Below are 20,680 nucleotides of genomic sequence, written 5' to 3'. Positions count from 1 at the left end.
TCTTCCCTTGGCACGCATCACGTGATGCTGCATCTTCCACGTGCTATCGAACGGAAGCGGAAAAAGAGGATTCCCTCTGCTCCCGCTTCGCACTTTGATTGGAAATCGTATTGGGACCCGCAGCGAGTGGGCTTAAATGACGCTTCTGTCTCTTACATTTAAGTGCGGGAGCAAAAGGGTCAAAAATCGACGGCGCGAGATGATTCCTCCAAAGGGCATGATGGGTCGACAGGATTTATTACTGCGCACAGAGGTGGGTCCCGAATCACGGCCGTTCGTGGGTGGGCCCGGTGCCATCACATGGCTAGGCAAGGCGGTACACGAACCTAACCGTGTTTCTAATGTCGGTACGTGATTATCTTACGGCGGGGCCCAGTTGTGGAGGCCATCATGTGCGTGACGTACGGCGAACCCCTTTGGGGAGCAATTTTTAAGCAATCCTTTAAATCTTACCTGCCGAAATACCCGCCATCTGATGTCCGAAACGTGGAGTCCCCCAACTGGTCCCCACCACGACGCACGCAGATGAACCGTGAACGACGTTTCTCCCGGGCCGCGGTCGTACTATTTGGGGAAACAATCGACGGCATAACAAAAAGGACGAGTGGTTGTTGCTTACTCGCCCAATAGTGCGCCACATTCGACGGTCCCAGGCGCCCCACGTCGTCCGTCACCCCGCGCCAACGAGACGCCAGTTTTCCCGACGTGAAACGTGTGGCGGTCCCAGGGTTTGCAGCATGGGCCCCAGAACGATCTCCAATACGATTCCAGGATCGTTCGAGGGTATACGTCGAGTGGGTAAAATAGTTCGGACCCTTTTTAAATCAAAAAAAAAACGTACGAGTTGCCCTTTACGCCCCCGTTATTTTCAATTATGGCAGTAGAGTCAAGTACGATGACAACCACTAATAAATAGATAATGACGAGGACGGGGACGCGACAGTCATTATAGAGAAGAAGAGGGTCAAAATATAAGGGCAAAGAGAAGAAGTAACGTGAGGGACGGGGATCGAGTCGCCGGGTCGCAGGGACGAAACTGCCCTTGGTATGCCCATGTTATTCTGGGAACCGACACGTGAAACGAGGATAGGATCGAAGGCTTTACGTGGGGGAGGGGACCGTTTTGAACCCCGATATATCGGCGAGAATTCCCCGATAACGATAAAATACCCCCGTATCGGTCAAACTGTCGGAATGGCCGACATGAGAGAAGACGACATTATCGCGAGAGATTCTTTCTGTGTCGCATGCGAGGAGCCGTTTAGTCGCACAATAATTCTCTTACCAGACTTTTCTAACTCGATTATTCTACCCTTCTATTCATTGTACAACCTTATGTGGGACCCGGATGAGTGCCGGTGATATATACCACGGAAGAACGGGTAGAAATATGAGGTAGTGGTTTCAGTGACTTTAGGAACGCCACAATGGAATATAATATATATATATATATATATATAAGCACTTTGACCTTTATATATATATATATATATAGTAGTCCAACTTTAAATAACATGGTGATGAAGTCTTATATAAAACTATTTTTCTAACTTGGTAAGGTTTATATTTTTATGTTGATTATGAGACAATTTGAATTATTGAATGTACACACTTGATAATGATAAAGTAGGGCCCACGTGAAGGGTGGTCCCATAAGCCTCCAACTTTGAATGGGATTGTTGATGGACTCTATGGTGGAATAAGAAACTCTTCCATCAAGAGCTAATTCATAATGCATGGATGATGCAATTTTGTTGGAAACATTGGGGGCCTCACTTTCATAGTGTTGATTTCTAAAGAATGAGTCATTGTCAGATATGTGTGGAGAAAAAGCCATGAGAATGAAGTGTGCATCACATCATCAAGGATTGGTCAAAAACAAACAATCATCCTTTGATGGCATTCCCACACCATACATGGGAAAGTGTGCATCTTTGGTAACAAGAGCTTTCAAGGACCAACAAGGTCCCACAATGACTTTGTGATGAGAGGAGAACATAAATGACATGAGCCACATGTTTTCTTGTGTTCATGTTTCTGAAACAAAAAATGTTTTATTTTTTTGAACATTTGTTTTAGCCTAAATCAATTATAGTTATCAAAATCTCGAAATTATTTTTAATATAAAGCATATTAATCATCTAAAAGTATATTCAAGTTTACTATTTTTAATAAAAGTTATGATTGAATATAAAAAAAATGATAATGTTGAATTCCTAAATTACCATTTATTGCTTTTATCGATTATTTGACTATCCATGTATTCAAATATTTTTCAAGGAAAAGTAATACCTATTTTATTTCGACATCGGTACGTTAATGGTCAATTGACAACATTAATTATGATGATATATTTAAAAAAATAAAAATTGATTAACTAAATTAATTGATTATAAAAGATATTTCAAGTGTCAAAGTGTCATAAAAAAATTCAGTCGAGAGGACCACTAAATATATATTATTTATTTATTTTTCTTTTCGGTAAAAGGATCCAAATGGGTCTTTATCTCGTTTCTATTTACTCGATCCAATCAGAACCAATATATATATATATATATATATATATATATATATAAGTCAATGAAGAAAAATAATAGAAAAGGATAGAAGATGAGAGAGAGAGAGAGAGAGATTGGGAGGTGAAGGCAGAAGAATGGACTGCTTTGTGTTGACAGTCTCTTTCTACTTCTTCTCCTTCTTCTTCTTCTTCTTCTTCTTTGCTTTGGTTGGATTGATTGTATCACGAGAAGTTTCAGGCAGAGTTCGATCGACGACTGCCGAGTAGATTGCAACTGACACTGACCGTTGTCTTGTCTGCACTCCTTCGAATCAATAGCTGTTTTCTCTTTCCTGCTTTTTCAGTCGGCTTTTTTCTTTGAGCTTTACGGAAGAATCAAAGATGTACAGATACCCAAAAAAGAGAGAGAGAGAGAGAGAGAGAGAGAGATGGAGGACAGCAGTCTGTGCAGCACAGACATCTTTGTTGGAGCTTTCCCCCATCTCTCTCTCTCTTTTTCTTTTGATTCTACTTATTTAGATCGGATTTATAGTAATTAGCCTTATATCGTCCGTTGGAGATAATCGACGAGATGTGTTGGGAACAACAAAAAAAATCCGAAAATTCAAAAATTAAAAGAGAAATTAAAATAGAAATAAAATCCTATTTTTTATATTTTTTATATCACGATGATGTCTAATATTAGGATTTATTATTCCATTAAATACATATCTCAAAATATTAGTCAATTCTAATATATTTTAATTATAATAGATACAAAAGGGAGATTAATCAGGATGGAATAAAAAATATATTTCATTCATACATTATATTCCATTTCAAAATTAAAAATTAAAGATCAATTAAATATTTTCAAAAATAAAATTATTATTAAAGAATAATTTATTTTTATTTGGTGAATACAGGACAGGACAGCTAAAGGTAGCATGAGATATTGACATGTAACCTCTGGTTGGGATAGGTTTATTTTATGATATTATGAGACATGATAGAACTAATGGAGAGTAAGATAAAGATTGCATCAGTTGTCACCTTTTGCAACTACCACAATTATTTCTAATCAATGATTTCCACAATAAATAACTAAATCATGTGTTTGTAGTGTCATATGTGTTGCTATTCACCTTTTGGTTTGCTTGTTTTCTCTTTCTTCTTGTTCTCCCTTATGATAGATAGTGGTGTGCATAGATCTGTGGAGAGTAAATAAAAATAAGATGTATTGATTTAGGTCAAATAATTGATGATTTATTTATATATGATGTATAACTTGATGATTATATGTCATATCCTAATGCTTTTGGTTTTTGTTTTATTTTAGTTATGATTATTCTTCTTCTTTTTAAGATAATTGATATATGATGTATAACTTGATGATTATTTGTTGTATTTTAATTATTATTATTATTATTTTTTATGATGTGATATCTATGAACATACAAAATAACAAAAATAATATATAAAGCTAAGTGGTGTTTGATTTCATTATAATTGTGTGTTTCTCATGTTATACTTAACATCATATTATGGATTTGGATTTCAATTCATCTATCATTTATTCAAATCCTTCCATTCAAGTCTTTTTTTTTTCTTTTTCTTATGATACAAAGACAAATAAGAGTTAATTCAATTAGCGACATATCGAGCATAGTTAACTTATCTAACATGTTACTATGAAATCTCAATCGAAAATACTTGTAACACCCTTAGTTCCACATCGAAAATGAACAAGATTAATATTGACTTATAAGGGTCTGATGAGTATACTATTATCAACTCCAGCTTAAGTATTTTGGTCAATGATTTAGATTAAACAAAATTGATAGATCAATTAACCCATAAGGCCCTCGAGTCATGACACTCATCATCATAAATCACATACTTATGATTAAAGATAATTTATTTAAAAAAAAATTATCACTTTTTTCAAATAAAACTCTTTTTTATTACATAATTATTATATTTTTCATCTCGAATAAATACTAATTTGATTGTCGAATAAGAACAACATTGTCTAACAATATGTAGAACATCTCGGATTGATGATCAAAATCGATTAACTTTAAACTCTTCGTCTCCTAAGGAGTGTGTGTAATCTTTTTTCTTTTTTTCTTGGTGATAAGCGGGTAGCACAGACTCCGAAACCCAAAAAAATCCGACCCGATAACGTCTCTGATCTTGCGACCGTTAAATTCGGATCCGAACCACATATAACTACCTCTCTGACGAAGGGGAGAGAAAGGAAGGGGAGGAAGGATGCTGCTTGCGGTTCTCTTCACGAACACCGAGGGCAACATCCTCGTTGAACGGTAACCCTTCGATGACCTCCCCCGCCCCTACATTAGATCTCAATCCCTCTTTCTTGCATGCGCCCGATTCGGTTTTTGATTCATGGATGATCGGGGCGTGAGCTGTCTCCGTTTTCTTCGAGTAGTCTTCGCGAGTTGATCATGGGCTCTCGCTTCTGGGAAGACCAGAAAAGACATCGGGTATCGGTTTTTTTTTATCAGTAGAATAAAAAAAATGTTTAGTTTTCAGCGGTTATTCGTGATCAAGAAGCCACATTTTTTTGAAGAATAAAGGATGCTTAAGCAGTCTGATCCATTATTTTTGGGGCTATCCGGTAAATTGAGGTCGAGATGTGAAGATAAGACTGAAGATCGAAGCTTAGAAAGAACATCCTGGAGATAAAGGAGCTACTTTGATGGCTTATGATGCTTTACTATGTCATAGGGATTTCATTTGCAACTGCGTTTATTGCAAGAATTGCTCAGTTTAGATTGTCATTAGTCACACTGTCATGCAGATTTCCTGTTTAGTACCTTGTCACATGAGTTCCTGTTGTCTGCATATAAGCATCTGTTATTGTACCTTCTTGACCATAAGACTGCACGAGAAACAAAATTTATGGCACTGATCTTAATCTTGTCTTTTCCGTTTCGAAGAATTAATTTTGGTGCCTTGAAAGAAATGTAAATTGGATCTTTCCTAATAGATTAAGCTTTTGGGGATTACTAGTCATTCGATTAAAATCTTTATCTTATTATGAGATGGCCCAATCTATATTGAACTCTAACACAGATAATGTTATAGGGTAGGTCTTTTGCAAAAATAAAATGTATGGGCCAACCATAAATCATGCTCTGACTGAATTGCTCGAGATTTTGAAGAGAAGTTTCATGATGGAAAATTTATTGTTCAAATCCAAGATCATATAGAGCCCTTGCTGAAGAGGAGTGTAATTCATCTGGCAAATTTTGTACCTTGGATCATCAAATCCTACTATGCTCGTAGATTGATTTTAAATTGTCTTTTCCTTTCCTAAAATTTCCTTATTTTTACCATAGGAATGTCTTAAACTGGCACTTGGTTGAATTCAGAGTGATGAGCTTTCGTTTAATCTCTATTCTACACTTTCAAATTACTACAAGGTATAATGCTTCTGATTTACATCTTAAATAGGAAGATTGCAGAGCCAGTATTAATTACATACAACCCAGGAACTAGGTTTGGTGTATGTCTGTGGTGTCTGTGTTGAAATCCATGTTTGTGATGTTACTTTTGAATCCACATTTGCTGACCTGATCTATATGTTAAGAAGATAGTTATAAAATTGTTTGCTTACCCTATCATCAATTAACAAAGAAGATCTCTCAATTAGTAAAGGTGAAGGCAGAGGTAAGGCAACTAGTATTGCTGGTGATGTGAAGTTAGATTTCTTCTACCTTTGCCATCTCTCTTATCAATTCTTCGTGTATCACGTAGTCATCAGAGAGGTCATCACATTACTGAACTTTTATTTCTTTTGAACTTTCTCCATGGTCATGCTGTTCTAGATGTTTCATCAGATCTGAACATGGCATGAGTTCATGAAGTTCCATGGTTTGCTAGAGTACTCTAGGAATATAGCTGTTCTTTTGCTTTATACTGTTTTGATTTATTATTATCTAGAGCAATCATTAAATTTACTGGTCTTGTTACTTGGCATCATGATGATGCAAAATTTCCAAAGTAGCAAGATTCTATCATTGATTTTCTTCCAATGCAGCTTTCAGGGAGTTCCTACAGAGGAGAGACTCCATTGGCGATCTTTTCTAGTAAAGCTAGGAGCAGATAATCTAAGAAGAGCTAAAAATGAAGAACTTTTTGTTGCTTCTCACAAGTATGTAAATCACCTATTGTTCTTTCTTTGAGTTCTACATTGTTGGCTGCATTTTGTGAATTTATATATCTGCTTGCTGTACTTTGTCAGATACCTTCTCTTATGCTTGGATTTTCTTTTTACCTAGGAATATTCTCTAAAATAAAAAAAAACTTAAGTAAATCTTACTGCATATTAGTCTTTCTTTTTCTTCCTACTATGAGATGAAGAAACTACACTTTTTAACTATGCAAATATGTATCTGTCTAGTAGTGTCATTGGTTACCCTTCTGTAACGGCAAATAATTTTTAGATGGCTTAAAGAAAACTTGCGTGATGTATCAAGATGACAAACCAACTTTGATGATACTGATTTAATAGTTGGCTTCAATGTTGTTTTCTTGGGACAAACCAACCCCAAATGGTTGGGACATTGAGTTGCCATCAATGTTATTGTTTTCTTGGGACACTAAATCGAAGCTTTGAAGATGCTTGCTCTTGAAAAAGGTCAAATGTTAATCACTTGCTAATGACTTTGAAGCTTTTACTGTGCTACTTTGTGGTGAATCATCACTCCTTACTAAAATCTAGCTGTGCACACAAGATAACTATCACTGTTTTCAGGAATAAGGATAAAGCTCATACACACTCTCCCAGCATGCTTATCTTCATCACTTTTTATCTTTCGAGTTAACTCTTATCGATTTGCAGGTCTGTTTATATTGTGTATACCATGCTTGGAGATGTCTCAATTTACGTCGTTGGCAAGGATGAGTATGATGAATTAACTTGTAAGTGCATATATTTATGACTGTAATATTGTAAATTAGATATGAATGTATTTTGACTTACGAGAAAATTACTATTAGCCTGTAAAATCACAAAATCATACTTTTACTAATTTTTCTTGTTTAACCTGATTCAAGTGTCCGAAGTTATCTATGTGATAACCTCCTCCGTGAAGGATGCATGTGGTAAGCCTCCTACGGAACGCCTATTCCTTGACAAGTATGGAAAAATTTGCCTATGTCTGGATGAAATAGTTTGGAAGGTACACAAAAAATCTCATCTAATTTTTCTCCTTTTTCATGACAACTAATAATCATATGGTTCTTGAACTTCCAAGTTTATGAACTGATGGATCAGTAACCTGCACATACTTGAAATTTCAAGTTTCACCTTCTCATTAATATTTTGTGTCATCATCTTAGCCAAAGACGATGCCTTCCCCTCCCCAAATCTGCAATTTCTTCTTTTTTATAACATGCTTCTTATCTGAAGGGGCTGCTGGAGAACACTGATAAGAGCAGAATCCGACGTCTGACAAGGTTAAAGCCTCCTACTGATGTCTGAAAGATCAATGTCTCTCCTACTGGCATGATCAAGGTTCTTCTTGTTGATCTTTTCTTAATATCTCATACCCTTTGCATTCTAAACCAATAAATAGCAAATTATTCAAGTCTGCTGGGAAATTTGCATTCACTTTTGCAACAATAAATTATATTCTTTTCCTTTGTCATATGTAGTTAAAGGAAAACTGTATTGCCAACTTTTTACTTTTCTAAAAGATTGAGTTGTATGCTTTTGGGATCATGTAGGATCATTGATTTTGTTTAGAATCTCATACAACTGACGGCTTAAATCATGATTATTTTACAACAGGGGACATCGATACAAGAAAATAGAAATGGATTGATATAAATATTAGCTTTCTAGGAGATGCAATCTTTCACAGTTGTGCTTCAGATTTCTTCCAAATCCACATCAGCACACATTTAACTTTCCTGGATCATTTTATTACATGCTACTTTTGTCAAGAAACATATATTGTTGACACTTTGATCATAGTAGGGCCAAAGAGAAACTCAATATACCAAAGTATCAATTTGCTCTTCTTTTAGTGAACCATTTTGCAAGAGAAGTGAATTACTTGAGAGTATTAATGTGATTTGCCTAAGGGCAAAATAAATGTTAGAAAAGTAATATTTACTTGTATGATTTGGCTAATATTCATCGTCTTGTCAGACTTGACACATGCATACTGACTTGTTAGCCAATAGCAAAATAAACTGATCAAATTCTTCATGTTATCATGAATCAAGATAGAAAATATTCACTGAATCAGAGGATCCCATACTATAAATTAGGGTCCCTCCAAATATGACACATATTCTTGTTTCTCCTTTTTTTACTTTTATACTTCATCTCCATATGCTTCTGACATTGGTATTTTCTTGCAAGAGGTATGGAAACCTAATTTAATTCATAGCACCCCCTCAACAGCTCTCATAATCCATGCAGTTGAATCAATTTTTGAGGTGCGAAACGATTCAGCATGTGAGCCATGTCGGTTTGTTTTTGTAATTCAGCTTGACCACCAACACTAAAATGAACATTTTTTTTTCTAAATAACCTAAATTTTTTTTGTCCCAGACACCTTTTCTTGACCTTGTAAACTTACTTGTTCTTTTGTTATTGTTGGGGCTTGAGACCGTGCTGAAAAATGTTATAATTTAATGTAGGATTGACAATGATATCTGTATAAACATCTGTAAAAGCTGAATTATCTGTATAAAGTATATGTAACATATTCATGGAAACACTAACGGAATAAAAAAAGATAAGCCATGCCCAACTGATATTGATTAAACTTTCATATCATTTTACAATCTTAGAAGGGCACATATAGCAGCATTTCATAAATGTTGTATGATACATGTGTAATCAATCATAGGGCCTCTTTTGCAAACTTTTATAGAAAATGATGTTTAATTGGAGAAAGATGCATGCAAAATGTCATAAGTTTGCGGAACTCAAAATTTCCCTTTCTTCATTCTATGTTATTGTAACCTTTAATAAATGGATCATAAATTTGAAAAATTAATAATATGATGGCTATCATATAAGAAAGGAGATCATTCTCGACATTTATTTATGGGTGAAGCAAAAGCAAATGTAACAAAAAACACTTAATAAAATAAAAAAAGTAAATATAAAAAGTAAAAAAATTATATGCAAATTTTCTCTTTTTCTTCTTTAGTATCATTCTCCAATATGACAAGAGCTATACATAAAATAAGTGATCACTATTTAAATGAGGAATTAGGGTTACAAATTAAATTTTTTTAGTTGCTCAAATCCCATTCTGACTCAATCGCTAAGATTTGAATTCTATTCAACAAGGTTAACTTACATATATATGTATGTATGTACATACATATATGTATGTATGTATATATATGTATATATATATATATATATATATTGGGATGGTACCCCTTTTCATAATTCTCAAACGGTTGCTCACTATTTCAAAAATTCTAAAAATACCCCTCAAAAGTTATTATGGATTTTTTTTTCTAAATTAAAAAGGTTTTTTCACCAATTGTTTACAGTGTTTTTGCTTCAAAAATACTGTGACATCATTATTAGTTCAAAAATATTATACGGTTCTTTTATTCTGAAAATATTATATAGTATTTTTAAATACTATACAGTATTTTATGGATAAAAAAAACATAAAATATTGTAAACAGTTGACGAAATTTTTTTGGATTTGGGCAGAAAAATATGATAAAATTTTAAAGGATATTTTTGGAATATTAAAAAAAATGAGGTGACTATTTGAGAATTATGAAAAGAGATATCATCTGAGAATATATATATATATATATATATATATATATATATATATATATATATAAAGTTAAAGTTTAAATTATTTTTAAAAATAAGATATTAATTTATGGTTTTTAGAATAATAATAAAGGCTTCAGATAATTACGGAGAAGCAGAACCGTCCATCAAATAGATGTGTCCGATGTGATGCCCATCAGTCTCCGTCCACCGCAGTCTGTAAATGCGCTCGATAGAACGAAGCAGGCTTCCTCCGACCCAACCATCCCATGGAACCCGAGTCCGAACCTCCGCCGCCGCCACTGTCAGCGGAGCCGCCCTCAGAACCTGTCGCTGAGGAGGACGCGGAAGCGGAGGCCCGCCGCCTCAAGTCCCTGGCGGAGGAGAAGCTTCTCTCGTCGTCTCTCAAGTCCGCCCTCAAGTATGCGAAGCGCGCCGCCCGGCTCGCTCCCGACCTCGACGGTGTCACCCAGATGGTCACCGCCCTCAAGGTCCTCCGCGCCGACCCCTCCGACCACTACAAGGTCCTCCGCCTCCCACCCTTCTCCACTCCGGCCGCCGTCCGCAAGCAGTACAAGGCCCTCGCCCTCATGCTCCACCCCGACAAGGCCGCCGCCCACCCCCTCCCCGCCGCCGAGGACGCCTTCAAGCGCGTCGCTGACTCCTTTCGCTTCCTCTCCGACCGCTCCCTCAAGCGCGACTTGGACCTCCGGCTCCGCCTCTCACTATCGGCCGCCGCCTCTGCGGAGGGCGAGGCCCCGATCCCTCCCGTCACCTTCTGGACCGCCTGCACCACCTGCCGCCTCCTCCACGAGTTCGATCGCAAGTACGTCGGTTACCGACTCGTGTGCCCTAGCTGCCGCAAGAGCTTCCTCGCCGTTGAGGTCCCTGCTGGAGACAAGCCGAGCGCCGCTCATGAGAACGGAGCGATGAAAGATGAGGCCAGGGTTAGGGTAACTCGGTCGAGGTCCAGTTCCAGGCCTAGGATTCCCCGGTTTCCGGCGCTGGTGGGGGATAAGAAGAGGAAAACTAGGGTTTCGCCTTCCCCCGTTGCAAAGATGCCCCGGCCGAGTGCGGAGAAGACTTTGGCGGAGATACAGATGGAGCTCATCAAGGCGAAGGGAAAGGACAAGAGTAGGAACGGAGGGAGGGAGAAGGCTTTAGCTGCCGTGAAAATGGAAGAAGACAATGATATAAGCCTTATGGCAGTGGAGGACTCCGATTTCTACGATTTCGACAAGGACAGGACAGAGAAAAGCTTCAAAATGGGGCAGATTTGGGCTATATATGATGATGATGATGGAATGCCACGGCATTATGGACTAATAGATGAGGTGATATCATTCAATCCATTCAGAATGACAATGAGCTGGTTAGACATTCAGTGCAATGGGGATGAGGCTATGGTGCTCGGGGAAAAGTCGGGGTTGCATATTTCGTGTGGGCGGTTCAAGGTGGGGAGGAAGGTTGACATAGATTCTGTGAACTGCTTCTCCCATTACGTCAATTGTGAGAGAGCTGCGAGGGAGCTTTATAGGATTTATCCTAATAAGGGTTCTGTATGGGCTCTCTACGGTGAGCAGAATGCAAGAGAGGATGGAAGGCACTACGATATCGTTGTCTGCCTCACCAGTCACAGTGAGATGTACGGGTTGAGCATCGCTTATCTTGAGAAGGTGGTAGGTTACAAGACAATATTTAAGAGGCAAGCAATCGGTTGCCATGCTATTAAGTGGCTCAAGAAAGATGATATGAGGTTGTTTTCACACCAAATACCTGCTCGAAAACTTTCAGAGGCCCAGGGATTAGACCTGCCAAGAGACTGCTGGGAGCTTGATCCTGCTTCCCTTCCTCCTGATTTGCTTAGAATTGGTTGTGGTTGATGATTACTCAGCTTCTTGCTTCTAGGCCGTATAATGCTGCAAGCATTGATATGATCTATGGGAACATTGCTGATCTCATATTGAGGTTTTCTTCTACCACCCCTGGTTCTACCATGCTAGTCTATTAATAGGCCTTCAGTAGATTTTTTTGTTTCTTTTGGAGCTGAATGGGTGGAATCTGTTCTTTAATCATTCTTCTTTGTTCTTCTTTAAGTGTTAATCTCTTATGCAATTTTCTAGCTTGCTGTTTTGCTTCGTACACTATTTACTAGTACAACTCAAATAAAATAATTGCAGCTACATGGTGTGAGTATGCAACTGTTTTAATACAGTTAACAACTTGTAGTCATGTACTGATGCCATTATCTGGGCATATTTCTCACTTTCAATATGAAGTAAATTACAGGTCAAAGCAAGATTATACTTAAATTAAATTTTTTAGATTACCTGATTATGCAATCATATGAAGAACTGTCTTGCAAAGTAAAATCTTCTATCCTTTTTCCTCTGTGCATGCAGAATGACATTTTGCATAATTTAGTGTATTATTCATATTGAGGAGCAAACACCTTTTGACTCATTTTTGTCAGTTGTGAGACAGTGCTGCAACAGTTTTGTTTTATGAGCTATGGGGCAGCATATTGTCAATGATCCCACTTAATATAATCCAAAAAATAAGTTTGGAAGACTACTAATGATGTTTGTATTTTCTGATGCTTTGTCTTATGCAACAATTGGTACTTCAACTCATATTCTGCAGAGCTTGCTCATGCTGGAATTTCCTCAACCATATTGCAAACCTGCTCGTGGACAAGCGTCTGCTAATAACTTAGCTGCTTAAATGTAGTATGAGCACAAAACTTCAATTGACTTTCTTGCTAATATCTGGTGATTTCTTTGTGTATTTTTATGCAAAAAATACTTGATTTTGAAGGATTTAAAATATTGCCATACCATGAGCATATTTCAAAGCACTGAAAGTTACTTTCAATCATATTTTCTAAATCCTGTCATATTGACATTTAGCACAGCCTATCAACTTGCATGTATGTGGTTATTGTATTGCAACAGACAAGTACTTTGAAATATGCTTGTTACACAAGAATATCTGATCATATTAGTTAACATCTATGCCAATTGTTTATATTTTATCTGTTATTTTGTTGTGGTTCTGTGTGGGTCAGTGAGTGTTTTTTTCCTTTCATTTTTTATGTGGTGATGGTAGTGGTGGTGGTATTGTTTCCGGCAGAGGCCCTCAATGGATTGTACTATTTGTCTAGGTCCCATTAGCTGCTTACAAACATGCTTTTGGCAACTTTCATTGCAACAGTTTAGGAACATTTACACTTGTTTTTTTCCTTCTTTCCCAAATTGTCAAGTATGGTTTCCATGTTCCTTTTCTTATCCTAATAATCTTATGCTTAAAAAATTCTTTGTTGTGGAATGGTCAATTTTGCAAAGTTTGTCTAAATGAGTATGTTAAATGTGTGCATAAGCTTAGGCTTTTTTTTGATATTCCTCAGACGAGTCTTCTCAAGAGTGTGCAGAGGCTTTCTTTTAATAGATCTTAAATTTGAATTTTCCAATCGGTTCATTACTTTTTGATATATCTCTAAAATGATATTACCTTCTATGTGAAACAAGGTAGTCAAAAGCACTAGGTGTGGACCCAGAATGCTCAAAACGCTAGGCGCTTGCTCGAGCGAAACTAGATGCTCCCAAATATAATTTAAAAATTATATATCATGATTAATAAAAATAAACTAAAAAGTAGCACTGATGATTCGTCTGAAGCGCTGCATACTATAGCCATGATTCAAGATTCTAAACTGCAATGACAATACAAAACACTAAAAAGTAGCACTAATCACTGCAGCAATAGCAATAATAATCAACATTTTATTACTGATTCACTATAGCAAAGAAGGCAGCTGCTGTTCACTACAACAGGCAGCTGTTGTTCATAGAGGGAGGGGGCCTACGACGAGTCCGGGAGGGGGGAAACGGGTGGTTGCAGTGAACGTAGGAGGGTTGTGGTGAACGGGACAGAGGTAGGAGGAAGGAGGGAAGGAGGAGGAGAAAGAGAGAGATATATCGGAAGGGAGGGGAAGCAATCATCGTCACTGTCGGAGGAAGATGCCACCACTACCGTCGAAGGAAGATGATGTCGCTGAAGGAAGATGTTGTCGTTGCCACTGGAGGACAACGCTGCTGGGGAAGAAGGTTGCTGCTGTCGTTCGCCGATGGGAGGAACATTGTCGTCGTGCAGAAACGAGAAAGTGGTTTTCTGTGTTAGGTTTCTCGCGCATGGGGTTTCGAGGTTTCTATGACTGTGCGACAGATAACTGGTTCAATCAAACTAGTTAGTTGTCTTGTGTTTGGTTCGACTCAAACTCGATGGTTAATTAGTTTAATTGAACCAGATAAGTTAGTTTAGTTTGACTTAGGCTCGACCTAGCCTGAGTTGAACCAGGCGAGCTCCTGGGCCGTGCCTGAGCAAAGATGCCTGCTTAGCCCAAGAGTTGGGTACTCGGGCCTTGTTCGCTTGGGCGCCTAGGCGAGCGAATGGGTGGTCGGTGACTTCACTGAATTTCTGTTATTGTTTATTTAAGAACTAATAGATACATAGACCTTAAATGCTAATAAGAAGTAATTAAAAGGCCCCAGTCATTTGTGTACTCTTACTGAACATTAAAGTAGCTAACAATTCCATGTAGCACTATTTATTTCCAGGTTATTTACTTCTGGATCCTTCCTGTCCTCTCAAATGTTTTCGTGATTTAAAATATTGGCCTACATGAGGAATCTATGTTGCTTTCAAATGTTTTCCGATTACTAAAGGCAGCTTTTGATTTTACCTTTGATTCTATGGTTGTAGAAGCTCCTTGTATTCCTCTTAATATACATTCAGATTGTTAAAATTTCTCATTCTTTCTCTATAGAATGTATGCTTTTTCAATTTTTCATTCTGTACCATCAGTAACAGGGCTATGCTGAACTTTGTTCTTAAGGTGGTTGTTCTAAAATAGAACAATGGGAAATATTGTCTGTGTTGAGTGTGTTGTAATTGGGATTTTAGGAATGTTAATATGATGGAAGATTTCGATGGCTGAGTCATTTACATGTAACTTGGCAATAGTAAATGCTTGTTTCTTTGAGTGACACAATATTGGTTTCTTGTACATGGTTGTCTTATCTTGGGTAAGGTATATGCGCAATTTTTTTTCCAAGCCCGTTTATGAGAGGCATAATCTAGTGACTTACATGGATGTACAACACAGTTTTTAATAATTTTGAATGCATAACTTCCACAGTATTCTGAATACATTTGGTGTGTGAGAGGTCTTTCTTTTACACCTTGTTCATAATCACACTTGATTATTTGTTTATGGCATGTTTTGGACAGTAAAAGTCATTTTCTGGGACAATGTGGAACTTCTGCTTGTGAAATGCCACCTGCTTCAATTGTCCACCTTTTCCACTAGTCACTAACTTTAGCTATTGAGAAGTTCCTGATAGCCATATCAAAATCAATGAAAAGCTTTTTGAATAGCAAATTCTTAAGTAATGGGAGATGCTTGCTGCACTTTTAACTGATAAATACTTATCTAGTGGTGCAGACAGTTGAGAATATTTGTCTCACCATGCTTAAAAGGACAGAATATGGTCAAGCATGCTTGTGAACAGTTAAACATAGGTCTTGTAGGTAGACATGAGCATATTTACGATGCAACTTCTTAGATGCATGGTGTTCTATATTTTCACAGCGTCAGCAGGAATGCAGTAAGATTACCATGAATATGGCCATGACTCCAAAGAATTATGTGAAGCATAGAGTAATTGGTTTGTCACTGAAAATTAGTTTCACAATGTTGGTGATTGAGGCAACCATAGTCATTCTGGCCTGTCTTCATGGTTGACTTATGGCACACAATTTATGGATTCCTACAGACGTGAAACGCAAGCAAATGCAATATGTAGTCAATCAGGTTCCAGGTTGCTGGGGGTGAACAGAAAAATACTTTCAGGGTACAGACCTCTCAAGTATAAAGCAATCTTTAGTGTGTTTTTATTAACTTCTGTACATGTAACTTGGCAAACAACAATAAGATTCTTGTGGGGGCCCTGTGCTTCTGTTTGTCAATCATTTTTCTCATGCCTGATTGTAGTCTTTGTTAATTTACAACTATGAGTTAATGCATCCGACCTGATAGATTTCTAAATTTGTAGACAAGTATTTTGCACGATATGTGAAGATGTGATATTATTTTCAGCAGGGACCTCAATTTCACCTGGAATGGTATGTACTGACTGGTATTCACGGGTTTGGGCAAATGCCAAGACTTCGACTATCCCATTTCAGCACTCCAGGTCCAAGACAGGGTTCCTGATCGGTAACCCTGGCGAACTGGTCTTACCATCCCTCTTCAGATTGTGCATCTCTCAGCAATATGCTTCTACCAAAAACCATAATTGTAGTCATGAATATTCTATAATCATGTATGCCCCTTTGGATATGTTAGATTGGTACATTGATCATTTTCTCTTCTGAGCTTGGCATTGCATGTTCATTACAGCAGCTGTTGAGCTCTCACATACTCAAGTTGCTGTATAACAGATATCACTACAGTGGAAAATGTTCAGTGCTGCATTTTGGTAATTCCCATGTGTGGTAACTGTATTCAATTGCCTGGTAACAAGCATATCCAGCATTTCCAAGTATTCACTTTTGTTAACTTTATTCACTGGAACCAGAGATAGAACTGCATATTCTTCCATGATGAAATGTAAGGCTGGTTTATTATGTTATTAGCTTGTCTGTCACATTTATTTGGATCTGATACGGAGAAACTTGGTAGATTGTAATTTATAATTTTTGCTCATAAAAGAAGTATGTCAGTCCTATGGCTTATTTAGTTGCAAAACAATTTATGTTGTGAAACAGCGACTATTATTAAAAAGGTGCATTTTGATCCAAAACTTGGGAGTCATAACTTCTGTTCTGCTTTCATTTCATCCATCCATCATTTCTTTAGAAGTTATCTGAACTTTCAGAAGTGCAATGACCATGTCATACCTATTAACTGGAATTTGGAAGCATCTGTTGTCCACCAGTGAGATGCTATTTTCACATTAGAACTCTATAGTAGCAACAACTAAAAAGCTAGATGTGAGATGTCAATCCATGGCTTCAAGAGTTAATCCAGCTGTAGATGCAACTGGTGGATTGAGATCTACAGAGCTGGTGCCACATCCAGGTAACTTACGATCATGCTATCAGCCTATGAGCAATCTGTTTTTCTAGTTATATAGAGAACATCAGCTGTTTCTTTTGGTTTCTGTTCTTCATTCAAGGTGAATTGAAGTGTTGGTTTGGGCAATGCAGTTGTATCAACCCTTGGAGGGTTCGGGAACGAGGAACAGATGAAGAAGTTAAATAGTGAAGCTACTATTTTGGCAATAGGCGCTGCAAAATATTTTGGTAAGCTTTGTCATTTGAACGTGAAAAATCATTTAACTACCCTTCAGTCTGAAAACTTGTTTTTACGTTGAGGTTTCCAGAAGGATATCTTTTCTCAGGTCGACTATATAAATCTATCTCATGACAAGTTATATAGAATATCTTGTTAAAATCATGTCATGAGTTCTATTGTTCCTTGTAAGAATTGGAATGCTATGAGATAAGTTCTTTATTCAGTTCTAAGTTTTTATCTATAGCATAATACTGTTTCCTCTTATCTCTGTGTTCATACTTCATAATACTGTCACTCTCTCTTAATTTGTCACTGTATGCTTCCACATGTATTCTGTGGATGTAATATGCCAAGGCTGCTGCTTGCTGCTGAGAATCCTACAAAGCCTCTGGGCTTTGATCATTGATGTTGATGTTACCCATTCAGTGATCGATGCGCTTGCGGATGACGAATCATTCTGCGTTTTATGATCAAGCAAATCAAGGAAGCCATGGCGAGAATGAGGCTGTCAACTCTACCCAACTGATCATTAACTCTGCTATGCTTGCTTATGCTGCAAGAGTCATGGTTGTTTAAAGCTCTGCATTCTTCAGTTACCCAGAATGAAAGAACGAGGACCTCTATTCTGCATACATGGCTGCATGGTATGTGCCATATTTCTGGATCTTTGGTCAATACTTTGCAGCTTTATGTTATGTAAATTTGTGTGACAGCTGATATAGAGAAATTTGTGTGTATCGGTTGAGAAGCAATTTGTTTGTGCATCTAAGTTAGATTGATGGGTGAAGACAAATTTGTAGTATCATTTTTAGGAAAAAAATATATCTCGACTTAGATGAGATTAGGTTATATTTTACCATCAAAGATTCATGTGCTTAGGTGGGTTAGATTTTGTAAAAGTTCTGAATTAAGGAGTATAATATTATCTCCAATTGACACAAAAAAATGAAATTTTATATCAATAGAATAATTTATATATACAATTTTAATTTTAGTTAAGGTATTTGAGCGTATCAGTTGAGATGTGTGCAGTATGTTTGTGCTCATATGTTGGTTTCTGTTCTTTATGCAGCAGTTGCGAAGAAAGAACGCTGATTTATTCCATCGATTACCATAACAGAATCAAGAACACGAGAAGGGCAGTTGTAATCTGTAGTGATTTGGGTACAAGATGTGAATCGATCTAATTCGGAGAGGCGAGAAATCGTCGAACCTCACCCAGGAATGTGGTGTCCGGCAGCCGATCCTTTGGTCTCACAAACCCCCTCGCGTCCTCCTCCGAGTAGGAGCCGAGCCCCCTCTCCCCGTTCCGCCGCCACATGTCGTCCGCGTAGCTCCGGTGAGCGAAGTAGGCCTCCGCCTCCACGGCTCCCGCCGCCGCCGCCTCCTCGTTGTCGGCCTCGGCACCATCACGTCCCGAGGTGACGGGGACGACGGCGAGTGCGAGGCGCTCGTAGTGGCCGCGGTGGGTGCCCTCGAGGTCGTCGACGCGGGCGAGGCCTCGGGGGGAGAGGGTGTAGATCTCGCCAGAGACGCGGCGGCCGGAGCCAGGGAGGCGGATGAGGAAGGGGATGCAGAGGGGGCCGACGACGAGGGGGAATGGGCTGGCAGTCCGGCCGGCGGCGACGAAGGTGGCGTCGCCGTCGCGGATGAGGTCGTCGAGGAGGGAGTGGTTGGGGAAGCCGCGCTTGAGGGTGCCGTAGACGAAGACGAGAGCCGTCCGATCGGCTTCCATTCTCTCTCTCTCTCTCTCTCTCTCTCTCTCTGTATATATATATATATATATATATTCAGACAATCTGACACATCGGAATTAAGAGGTTCCGATGTGTGTGCAGCTCCTTGAAGCTTAAAGAGAGCTGTCGTTTGCTTCTTGCCAGGCAAGTTACTATTGTGAAGTGGTTCTCGATGCTTGCTTGCATATTTTGGCCGCTGTAACAGGATAGTTAAACAGTGGCGTAATGTTGCTCATTGCAACACTTGATAAATAAATAATGAAATTTGGTTTTTTTTTTCTTCTAATTTTTAGAACTAAAAATAATAACATATACGCTAATAAATACAACTATGTAAAAAAGCAAATATGTACAAAAAAAAAAAGGAATTCTCGAAGCAGCCTCTCTTGCATTCCCCCATCCGCCGGAGCCCAAAAACTTGGGGGGTCGCCACAAGGCTGTACCGTAGACGATCGCTCCTCCGTCCCGCCGTCATCCATCTCCCGGGGCGACGACGACGACGACGACGGGTGCGGCCGCCCCCAGGTCCGACCGGCAGACGGGGCACGTGGCGTGCCCCGCGAGCCACGGATCGATGCAGCCGGAGTGGAACCCGTGGCCGCACTTCCCCAGCACCCTGACAGCGTCGCCGCCGCCGAACTCCGCCAGGCACACGGGGCAGTCCCGCTCCACCCTCCCCGAGCCGGCCACCGCGGCGTACGGCGCCACCAGGAACGACGACAGCACGGCTGGGTCGAGCGCCCCCCGTGCCGCCTTCTTCCCCCGTACCCACCCCGGCTCCTCGTCCTCCTCGTCCTCCTCGTCCTGGGATGGCGGCGGGCTGAAGGCCAAGGTGAAAAGCGCGCCGATGACGACGAAGCAGAGGACCATGGAGACGATCCTGGGGGCGACATACTTGAAGCAGTAGGGGGACTCGCCGTAGGGGTCGGGCGGCCCCGCCGGAGCGAGAAGGCGGGGGGAGCCGGTGCTGGGAACAGAGAAGCAGGCGGAATAGGAGAAATCCATTTTTGGGGTGGGGGGTTCGAGGAATGATCACCGATCCCCCAGCCGCCCGGCATTTGAAGGGTGTACACTCAGTGGACCCCGCCAACGCCCCCAGGGCCCCAACCAATAGGAACTCGACACAAGTGCTGCTAATTATAGTTGGGCGGATGACGAACTCCCTCGGCCGTAATTCTGGTATTGTTTTAGTTACGGCGCTTTGATGAGATCAACACCCGACGCGACAGTTCGTAGCGACCCGTACTGCTGCTACGTGGGCCACATGTGGGAACCACACCACAAGGGGGCTCATT

At 39.3% G+C, this 20,680-nt stretch overlaps 4 protein-coding genes across 6 annotated transcripts; 2 read left to right on the top strand and 2 right to left on the bottom strand.

Moving 5' to 3' along the window:
- The first annotated feature begins 4,755 nt into the window (after positions 1 to 4,755).
- On the top strand, positions 4,756 to 9,050 carry LOC135672332 (uncharacterized). Of its 2 annotated transcripts, XM_065180791.1 has the most exons (6): positions 4,756 to 4,824; positions 6,564 to 6,677; positions 7,368 to 7,447; positions 7,583 to 7,707; positions 7,938 to 8,042; positions 8,900 to 9,050. In XM_065180791.1, the coding sequence occupies exons 1-5, from the start codon at positions 4,772 to 4,774 to the stop codon at positions 8,007 to 8,009; spliced, it is 444 nt and encodes a 147-aa protein (XP_065036863.1). In that variant the 5' UTR covers positions 4,756 to 4,771; the 3' UTR covers positions 8,010 to 8,042; positions 8,900 to 9,050. The 2 variants fall into 2 exon arrangements, with proteins under 2 accessions (XP_065036863.1, XP_065036862.1); XM_065180790.1 differs by lacking the exon at positions 8,900 to 9,050 and having other exon boundaries at positions 7,938 to 8,202.
- Positions 9,051 to 10,497: 1,447 nt separating this feature from the next.
- On the top strand, positions 10,498 to 16,897 carry LOC135582065 (uncharacterized). 2 transcript variants are annotated; one of them, XM_065159290.1, is made up of 2 exons: positions 10,498 to 12,260; positions 16,453 to 16,897. In XM_065159290.1, exon 1 carries the CDS (start codon positions 10,562 to 10,564, stop codon positions 12,173 to 12,175), a length of 1,614 nt encoding a protein of 537 aa, XP_065015362.1. In that variant the 5' UTR covers positions 10,498 to 10,561; the 3' UTR covers positions 12,176 to 12,260; positions 16,453 to 16,897. The 2 variants fall into 2 exon arrangements, with proteins under 2 accessions (XP_065015362.1, XP_065015357.1); XM_065159285.1 differs by having other exon boundaries at positions 16,450 to 16,897.
- A 1,827-nt stretch (positions 16,898 to 18,724) lies between these two features.
- Positions 18,725 to 19,523, bottom strand: LOC135642836 (putative gamma-glutamylcyclotransferase At3g02910). Its single transcript, XM_065159303.1, has one exon. The coding sequence runs from the start codon at positions 19,382 to 19,384 to the stop codon at positions 18,833 to 18,835; it is 552 nt and encodes a 183-aa protein (XP_065015375.1). The 5' UTR covers positions 19,385 to 19,523; the 3' UTR covers positions 18,725 to 18,832.
- A 333-nt stretch (positions 19,524 to 19,856) lies between these two features.
- LOC135672023 (E3 ubiquitin-protein ligase Os03g0188200-like) lies at positions 19,857 to 20,390 on the bottom strand. Its single transcript, XM_065180476.1, has one exon. The coding sequence runs from the start codon at positions 20,388 to 20,390 to the stop codon at positions 19,857 to 19,859; it is 534 nt and encodes a 177-aa protein (XP_065036548.1).
- Between the last annotated feature and the right edge of the window lie 290 nt (positions 20,391 to 20,680).

This window comes from Musa acuminata, chromosome BXJ1-4 (assembly GCF_036884655.1).
Source record: "Musa acuminata AAA Group cultivar baxijiao chromosome BXJ1-4, Cavendish_Baxijiao_AAA, whole genome shotgun sequence".
NCBI classification, from domain to species: Eukaryota; Viridiplantae; Streptophyta; class Magnoliopsida; order Zingiberales; family Musaceae; genus Musa; species Musa acuminata.
The sequence above is the reverse complement of the archived record's forward strand: the minus strand, read 5'-3'. Positions and strand labels throughout refer to the sequence as shown.